Source organism: Pinus tabuliformis, chromosome 1_1 (genome assembly GCF_031772625.1).
Source record: "Pinus tabuliformis cultivar Carrire ecotype Pingquan chromosome 1_1, CPIR1, whole genome shotgun sequence".
NCBI lineage: Eukaryota > Viridiplantae > Streptophyta > Pinopsida > Pinales > Pinaceae > Pinus > Pinus tabuliformis.
In genome coordinates this window covers 693,737,779-693,747,763 of record NC_142297.1, presented here as the reverse complement: position 1 = coordinate 693,747,763, position 9,985 = coordinate 693,737,779, and the positions used below count along the sequence as shown (strand labels likewise).

At 40.3% G+C, this 9,985-nt stretch overlaps 1 protein-coding gene across 1 annotated transcript; it reads right to left on the bottom strand.

Annotated features, from left to right (window-relative positions):
* Positions 1–311: 311 nt before the first annotated feature.
* LOC149215320 (uncharacterized) lies at positions 312–9,751 on the bottom strand. Its single transcript, XM_089389696.1, has 2 exons — positions 8,755–9,751; positions 312–2,207 (listed from the first exon to the last, which is right to left on the bottom strand). Exons 1-2 carry the CDS (start codon positions 9,715–9,717, stop codon positions 312–314), a joined length of 2,859 nt encoding a protein of 952 aa, XP_089245822.1. The 5' UTR covers positions 9,718–9,751.
* Positions 9,752–9,985: the final 234 nt, after the last annotated feature.

The window sequence follows — 9,985 nt, the reverse complement described above, 5'->3', positions numbered from 1 at the left end:
ACTTTAAAAACTAAATAAGAGCACTCGAATTTTATTTACAAAAACTACTCTGCAACCGCTGAATTTACATTGATGGCAGATTTCGAAATATATTTACATGAACGTTTTTAGTAGTTTGAAACTATAAAAACTAAATAAATGCACTTATGTGCAAGGACTGCTTTGCAACTGTTAAATTTAAATTGATTGCAGATTTCCAAATATTTTGGAATATGATAAATAAAATGAAGATCAAATTAACTTTACTCTTGTCTACGATAGAGAATATAGATAAAAACGGCTAACAGCAACTCCTGTCATATGCCGCACGCTTACATTAAACAGTTTATAAACCTGTCAGCAACATGAAAGTATTGCATGGCCAATCGTCTGCTCAGAGCTAATGCACCGATCACACTGCCAAACCCAATTGCGATTCCAAAACCCATTCCAGCTTCCCATGATTCCCACCAACAAACATCTTGATCGCTGCAGTTTCTCTGAAGCGGAGAACCGCACAGCTCCGGGTTACCAGAGAACGAGGGTACCCCAAATGTGTCCAATTGTCCTACATATGGAATCCTTCCTGATAGGTTGTTATTTGATAGGTTAAAAGCGCCAAGGAAGCTAAGCTTTTCAAGTGTAGCAGGTATTCTTCCCTCTAACTGGTTGCATGACATATCTAAACTTTCTAAATTTACCATTGTCCCAATTTCTTCTGGAATGTTTCCCATAAGATGATTATGGGACAGATTCAAAGTCTGCAGAGCCCGCAGATTTCCAATTTCGACGGGAATGTCACCAGAAAGGATGTTTGCCGAAAGATCCAGAGAAGTGACAGCCGTGAGGAAGAATTCATACGCCATTTCCTGACCCTTGTCAGTCACATTAACTACATCTTTATAGTACTGTCCATACCTCAGCTCAGGCTTAGCGGGTCTGTACTTGGGGAAATTTTTGTCGATCATTACTGATATGTTTGAAAGATGTGGCGGTATCGTACCTGACAGACGGTTCATTCCTAGATCAAGAATTTGGAGCTGCTGAAGGTATCCGATTTGGATGGGTATTCTACCTTCCAAATTGTTTGATCTGAGAACAAGTATGCGGAGTTCAGAAAGATCCACAATCCATTCGGGCACTTTGCCTGAGACCCTGTTTCTGCTCAAATCCAAAATTTGTAATTTTTTACAATTTTGCAGATACTCGGGAATATTTCCACTTAAATTGTTACTATTGATGTGCAGTACCTGAAGTTTCTTCAATTTTTCCAGTTCCATCGGTATCGGTCCATGGAATTTATTACCTGCTAGATTCAATACCTTGAGAAAAGAGCAGTCACCTAAATGGGAGGGCAGGTTGCCAGATAACATGTTTTCCGAAAGATCCAGAGCCTCTAGATGCTCTGTTTGCTCACAAATGCAAGAAGGAATTTGACCCTCTAATTTATTTGAGGCTAAAGATAAGAAATTTGAAGCATGCAACATCGTGCAGAATTCTTGGGGGACTGAACCAGTAATGTTATTAATTGACAGATCAAGTTCCCAAGGAAAGGCAACCACCGAACTTGATAGATGGCGAAGGCTGCCATTCAACTGATTACCTCGTAGCGCCACCTCCTTCAATGAAGTCGACGAGTTACACACCTGAGATGGTATTGGCCCTTCCAACTGATTGTACGAGAGGTCTATTTGCTCAAGCATGGGAAGATTCCACAACCATGAAGGAATTTGTCCCTTGAGGGCGTTCCTAGATAGAGCCAATGTCGTCATAGAATTTTGAGCCATGAGGAAAAGAGGAAAGCTCTCTACTTCACAATAAGATAATCTCAACACATCTAACTGAAATGGTGGGTTCCAGTTGGAGGTGATATTGAAGGACAATTTGTTCTCGTACAGGTCAAGATGTTTTAGATTCTTCAGACTGTGAAAGTGTGTCTCTGAGATCGGTCCGCTCAAACTGTTGTGAGAAAGACTAATATTGGTCAGTTTGGACAACCATCCTAGGGAGATAGGGATTGATCCCGATAAAAGGTTGTAGCCCAGGTCTAGTACAGTAAGCGAGCGGAGAAGGCCTAATGAAGATGGAATCTTTCCCTTCAATTTGTTGCGTTTCAGATCTAGCTGAGCCAAGGCCGATAGTTTTCCTATAGAAGATGGCAAGGATCCCTTCAAACTATTGTTTTGCATATGGAAAAGGGTCAGGGTCTTCCACTGGCCCTGAAAAATCTGAGAAACATTGCCAGATATTGTTGGGTATTTTAGATGCAAAATACCAAAAACAGACATTCAAACACACAGAGGCAATGCTCTGTTTTTACTTTGCTCCAGGATCTTTTATGCAGGAAGACTTAAAAAAAAATTTCACTGAGAGACAGAGTATTTCAACATCATAAAAGATTTCTGAGAAATTACTGGGTTTACTGCTGTAAATCCCTTTTTACATTCACTGCAGTGAAAACATATTACTTACTGGTGTAAAACCTTCATTCACATTTACTGGTGTGAAACTATTTTTACATACTGCTGTAAAAACAAAATTTACACAAACTTACAAATGCGCTCCACCATTTTCTTTATGCACTTGCAAAACCACACATGGTTTTCCTTCACCTCTGTTTTTCAATGCCCACACAAAAACATTACAACATATTTGTGCACTGCTGTGCATACACCCTCTGGTTCTTCTCACTGCCGTAAAAACCAGTTTATTTTACTCCCGTGTACAATACATTATAAAAAGTCAACACACTCGAAAAACAAATATACGAGCTCCTATTTTTTTTGTATTACATTACATTAAAAAATGACCATACCTATCTTTAAATGCTACATACCTTTTACCTAAAGAAACCTACGTGCTATATAAACAAATATATATATATATAAGACATATATAATAGGTGTGCCCATACCCATATTAAAAGGGCCTCACCAAAACTTCATAAATGCATTAAAGGTCACAGCGTATCCTCCACGGCGGTCAAACTGAAACCTTACACTCCACGTAACTTGAATTGACGCAGGCCCGTGTGCAAGTTTAATCAATCAACGGCTGAAAAAAGTGGAGCAGATCCAACGGACGAGAAAGATATCGGAAGCCCTCACATGAGTGAACGATAGCTCCCGATATGTCAGAGTTGCCTACGTCATGCGAGAGCCACGTGCCAGCACCAAAACGCATCGGAGCAAAACATACGGAAACAACTTTTCGTGGGAAGGCGGTGCGATGAGCTCTGGCCGGTTTTGTGGTTTTCATGCTGGTGGTTTTTGGGCTGCGTACGTAAGCAGCGTTGAAATTACGATTTCAACACTCCCCTTTAATTTCAACAGCTGGGCATTCGGTCATACCGAGACACTTCCTCAAAAATTCAAAGCTCTTCTGATCCAATGGCTTTGTCAAGATGTCTGCTCCCTGTTCTTGAGTCCTGCAATGTTCCAAGACAATTTCTCCATTGTTCACCAATTCTCTGATGTAGTGAAACCTTGTATCAATGTGTTTCGTTCTTTTATGAAACACTGAATTCTTTGACAATGCAATAGCAGAGCTATTGTCACAAAAGATCACTGTCGCTTTTGCCTGCTCTTGGCCTAAGCTTCTCAACATTCTTCTCATCCACACTGCTTGACATGCTGCTGCTGTAGCTGCCACATATTCAGCCTCTGTTGTAGACAATGCTACAATGGACTGCTTCTTAGAAGCCCATGAAATGGCTCCTGAACCCATATGAAAAACATAACCGGAAGTTCTCTTCCGATCATCTACACTTCCAGCCCAATCGCTATCTGTGTATCCAACTAAATCTGAATGTTCTGAGGCATGATATAGAATTCCAAACATTTTGGTACCTTTGACATACCTCAAAATTCTCTTTGCTGCCTGCCAATGTGCCTCCTTCGGCCTCTCCATGAACCTGGAAATTAAACTAACAGCATACATTAAATTAGGACTAGTTGCTGTTAAATACATAAGGCTGCCCACAATGCTTTTATACAAGCTAGGATCAAAATCCTTGCTGCTGTCCTCTCTGCTGAGTTTTAATCCCATCACTGTGGGAGTGATTGCTGCCTTGCATTCTTCCATCTTAAATCTGCCCAAAACTTGATTTACATATCTTGCTTGAGATATAAAAATTCCTTTTTCATTTTGATCTACTTCTATGCCTAAGAAGTATCTCAACAAACCCATGTCAGTCATTTCAAATTCATCCTTCATGACTGATTTAAAATTCTCAATAAGATAAATATCATTTCCAGTGAAAATAACATCATCTACATATAAAACAACAATCAAAATTTTACCATCCTTTTCCTTGATGTAGACGGTGGGTTCTCCTTCACATTTGTCAAATACATTATCTAATAGATATGAATCTATCTTGCTGTACCATGCTCTTGGCGCTTGCTTCAGTCCATAAAGAGCTTTCTTCAATTTGCACACTTTGTGCTCTTCACCTTTCTTCTCATATCCGAGAGGCTGTTCCACATAGACCTCTTCCATTAACACTCCATTTAGGAATGCTGATTTCACATCCATTTGGTAGACTTTCCATTTGTTTTGTGCTGCTATGGACAGCACTGCTCTCACGGTTTCCATCCTTGCAACTGGTACGAAAGTCTCCTCATAGTCTCTCCCATACTGCTGCTTGTACCCTTTGACAACCAGCCTTGCCTTGTGCCTTTCAATCTTGTCTTCAGCATTGTTTTTGGTCTTATAGACCCATTTCACTCCAATAACTTCTTTACCTTTTGGTAGCTCAACCAAATCCCATGTTTTGTTTCTCTCTATGGCATTCATCTCCTCATCCATAGCTTCTATCCATTTCCTATCTTTAATTGCATCTTCGAAATGAATAGGATCATCAACATGACAATACAAGGCAAATAAGGAATTCATTCCTTCATCATAAATGTCACTTAGATTTCTAAACTTCTTACCTCTTTCACTTGGTGTGCAAGTGCTTGAAGATGCACTTGAATTTCCTCCTTGTGGTGTGCTTGGAGAAGCACTCTCATTGATCCTCAATGGTGTACCTTGTTGTCCTTGTGTTGTCCTCAATGGTGTCCCTTGTTGTCCTTGTGTTGGCGCTGCTGTATGGGGATGTATTTCAGCCACCTCCTCATCATCTTCATCATGAGACAAACAGTTTTTGACATTCACTGTTTTCTCTATGCTTCCATCCCAAGCTTCCTCTTCAATGAATTGAACATCCCTGCTGACAAAGAACTTCTTGGTAGATGGAATGTACAGCCTGTAGGCTTTGGATTCATCACTGTATCCAATGAAGATGCATTTCTCCCCTTTGATGTCCAACTTCCTCCTTAGCTGATCTGGTATGTGTGCATAGGCCACACACCCAAAAACTCTCATGTGGGTGACTCCTTGCTTTCTTCCACTCCATGCCTCTTCTGGCACTTTGTTCATCACTGCTTTTGTAGGACACCTGTTCAATATATAAACTGCACAATGTACAACTTCATCCCAATACTCATTTGGCAAATGCTTTGCCTTCAACATGCTCCTCGCCATATCCATGATGGTCCTGTTCTTCCTTTCAGCAACTCCATTTTGCTGCGGAGTGTACCTTGCTGTAAATTGTTTGTGAATTCCATTTTCTCTACAAAATCTTAGGAATTCCTTGGAGATATACTCACCTCCTCTATCAGTTCTCAAAACTTTTATATGCAGCCCACTTTGGTTCTCCACAAGTGCTTTGAAATTTTGGAATTTCTCAAAGACTTCACTTTTGTTCTTGAGGAAATATATCCAAGTCTTTCTTGTAAAATCATCAATGAATGTTAAGAAATATAGGCTGTCAGCTAATGATGGAGCTTGCATTGGTCCACACAAATCTGAGTGGATAATCTCTAAGGGTGTCTTTGCCCTTATGCTTTTCCCTGATGGAAAACTTTCTCTGTGTTGTTTTCCCAAAATACAACCTTCACAAAGGTTGTCCGGCTTCTCTATCAATGGTAATCCCTTTACCATTCATTTCCTGCTCAATAAGTTTAGACCTCCAAAGTTTAGATGCCCGAATCTCAAGTGCCATAACCAGTTCTCATCCTTTGGCACGCTTTGGAAGGCCTCTTGGGTGACTGCTGCCATTTCCCTTTTGTTCTTCAAGTCTGCCCTGATCCTGAGAGGGAACATCCTGTTCCTTGTCATCTTCACTTCAGCAATGCATCTTTTGCTGGGTGGTATATCCATGATGGTGCACACATCATTTACAAAGTAAACATTGTAACCCTTTTGGATAAGTTGTCCAACACTCAATAGGTTACATCTCATTCCGGGGACATAGTATACATCTGCTATGGTTTTCCTTTCTCCTTGCTTTGTAAATATCTTTACCTCCCCTTCTCCCATAACAGACACTTTACTATCAGTTCCTAGTGTGACCTCTGATTTCAAATTCTGATTTAAGGCTGAAAAGAGGGCTATATTCCCTGTCATATGGTTGCTGCAACCTGAGTCTAAAAACCATATGTCCTCACTATGTGTTTCAGCCATGTTACAAGCTAACAGGACATTTTCTTGACTGCTGTTTTCTCTTGTAACATTTGCATTTTGTCTGCTGTTCTTATCATGTTGTTTCTTTCTACAATCACTAGCATAATGTCCATACTTTTTGCAATAATAGCATTGAACATTAGATTTATCATACCTTTGTCCTTAAGCCTGATACTGATCTCTTTGTTGGCTGCTGCCTTGACCTTGGTTGTGATTTGGATTGCTGCCTCTTCCTTGTGCATTTGATGGGCTGTTCCTTCCTCCTCTGTTCAGGCTTCTGCCTCTTCCTCTTCGGTTTCCTCTTCCTTGACCTCTTCCTCTTCCAAAGGACATCTGGGTCTTGAAGGCTTGCTCAAGAGATGAGTTCTCATTCCTACTTAACCTCTGCTCATGTGTTATCAGTGATGCATGTAGCTCATCAACTGAATAGTTTGAGAGATCCTTTGTCTCTTCAATGGTGGTGACTATGGCATCAAACCTTGAGGGTAAGACCCTGAATATTTTCTCCACTATTCTTATATCTTCGATGGTTTCTCCATGAGTTCTCATTTGTGTAATTACACCAATCACATGAGTGAAGAATGAGTCAATGTTATCTGACTCCTTCATGTTCAAGTTTTCAAAATCCTTTCTCAGCAATTGTAGCTTTGCTGTCTTCACTCTCTCCATGCCTTGATAGGCTGTCTTCAGGGTTTGCCATGCTTCATTTGATGTTTTAGCTGCTGCTATCCTTGGAAATATACTCTGGTCTACTGCTAGATGCAACAATAAAATGGCCTTTGCATCCTTCCTCCTATTGCTCTTCAGCTGATCTCTCTCTCCCTGAGTTAGTGCATTGAACTCATTTTCATCTGCTACTTCTTCAAAACCATCTTCAACTATTTCCCATAAATCTTGAGAGGCAAACAGGGCTCTCATAGTTATTGACCAGTAGTCATAGTTCTTCCCATTAAACTGTGGGAGCTGGGTGTTAAACAAACCCATACCAGTGCTTGTGCTGGCCATTCCTTGTATTCTGATCTATGCCTCTAAATCCTTGACTGTGTGTTTAAAACAGCTGACTGTTTCTTCAGCAACACAAAAAAAACTTTTGGAATACCTGACTCCTTTGCTGTCTGAGTCTTCTGTCTGCCTGAGAAGTTTTGCTGCAGCAACAACCTTCTCCCTTCAGCTTCTTTAACTTCTTTAAAGAGCCTGGTCCTACTCTGATACCACTGTTGGGTATTTATGATGCAAAATACCAAAAACAGACATTTAGACACACAGAGGCAATGCTCTGTTTTTACTTTGCTCCAGGATCTTTTATGCAGGAAGACTTAAAAAAAATTTCACTGAGAGACAGAGTATTTCAACATCATAAAAGATTTCTGAGAAATTACTGGGTTTACTGCTGTAAATCCCTTTTTACATTCATTGCAGTGAAAACATATTACTTACTGGTGTAAAACCTTCATTCACATTTACTGGTGTGAAACTATTTTTACATACTGCTGTAAAAAACAAAATTTACACAAACTTACAAATGCGCTCCACCATTTTCTTTATGCACTTGCAAAACCACACATGGTTTTCCTTCACCTCTGTTTTTCAATGCCCACACAAAAACATTACAACATATTTGTGCACTGCTGTGCATACACCCTCTGTTCTTCTCACTGCCGTAAAAACCAGTTTATTTTACTCCCGTGTGCAATACATTATAAAAAGTCAACACACTCGAAAAACAAATATACGAGCTCCTATTTTTTTTGTATTACATTACATTAAAAAACGACCATACCTATCTTTAAATGCTACATACCTTTTACCTAAAGAAACCTACGTGCTATATAAACAAATATATATATAAAAGACATATATAATACGTGTGCCCATACCCATATTAAAAGGGCCTCACCAAAACTTCATAAATGCATTAAAGGTCACAGCGTATCCTCCACGGCGGTCAAACTGAAACCTTACACTCCACGTAACTTGAATTGACGCAGGCCCGTGTGCAAGTTTAATCAATCAACGGCTGAAAAAAGTGGAGCAGATCCAACGGACGAGAAAGATATCGGAAGCCCTCACATGAGTGAACGATAGCTCCCGATATGTCAGAGTTGCCTACGTCATGCGAGAGCCACGTGCCAGCACCAAAACGCATCGGAGCAAAACATACGGAAACAACTTTTCGTGGGAAGGCGGTGCGATGAGCTCTGGCCGGTTTTGTGGTTTTCATGCTGGTGGTTTTTGGGCTGCGTACGTAAGCAGCGTTGAAATTACGATTTCAACAGATATTCTATTGTTGTCCAAGTAAATTCTTTTTAGTCGAGGCATCTGAGAGAGTTCAAACGGAAGAGATCCGTTGAGACTTGAATTGGACATCTGCAAGGAAATCAAACTAGTCATATTGCTTAACCAACTGGGGAATTCACTGTGAAATGGGTTGCTTTCAAGATGTAGAATTTCTATGGATGTAAGGTTTTGCAGCGAAGGGGGAATGGCACCCGTCAGGCCACAGTTCGACAATGAAAGTTTCCTGAGCTGAGAAAGGCGACCTACTGACAGTCCCCATGCGGAAGACATCGCTGAGAGGTCGACTCTGTCAAGGGAAAGGTGTTTCAAGGCTGTGAGATTTGTAAGCCATGAGTGGTCGGGACTTTCCAGCGTAAAAGCAGAGGAAGAGAGATCGAGTACTGTCAAGCTAGAGAGGTTTCCCAGCTGCCGCGGAATGGTGCCTGAAAATCCCGCTTTAGAGAGGTTAAGGTATGTTAATTTCTTCAACAGGCCCAGCTCTTGGGGAATAAGTTGGCCCTTAAAATTATTGGAGCTGACATTCAAACTCTCCAAATCCCTTAATTGAGAAAGAAAGAATAGTGCAGGACGGAACTCACCATTCAGACTGCAATTATGCACATCCACACCAACCACTTGACCGGTCCGTCTGTCGCAAGACACGCCATCCCACTCGCAACAGTTAATTGAAGCAATATTCCATGAAGCCAATCGTCCAACAGAATCATGTAGATGGTTTTTAAAATTCAAGAGAGATTGAATTTCTTGATTCAAACAACCAGTGTCGCAGTAAACAGACTTCAATATAACCAGGAAAATTATGCAACAAATGAACACCTGGGTAACAAAACTGAACAAGCTCTTGCGCATGATACCTGTCGGACGCCATTCTTGTTTCAAGGGTCTGCTTCTGAAGAGTTGCAGGTTGCCTATTTTCGACATCATAATCATTTTTTCTCGGGGTCGGGATGAGCGGTCCTCACTATCTGGTTTAAGACCACTAATTAGGAGTGTACTCTATTCTTATTCACGACAAGTCGAACTCTTTTATTCTTCACGAAAAAAGGGATATTCAAAGAGAATGTATTCGTTAAATAAAAAAATTATTTTATTACAATAAAATTGAGTCCACTTATCTATAAAAATAATAACAATATTATAAATTATTGGAGCCATATCGTTTATATCGATATTACTGTATAATAAACATCAAAATATT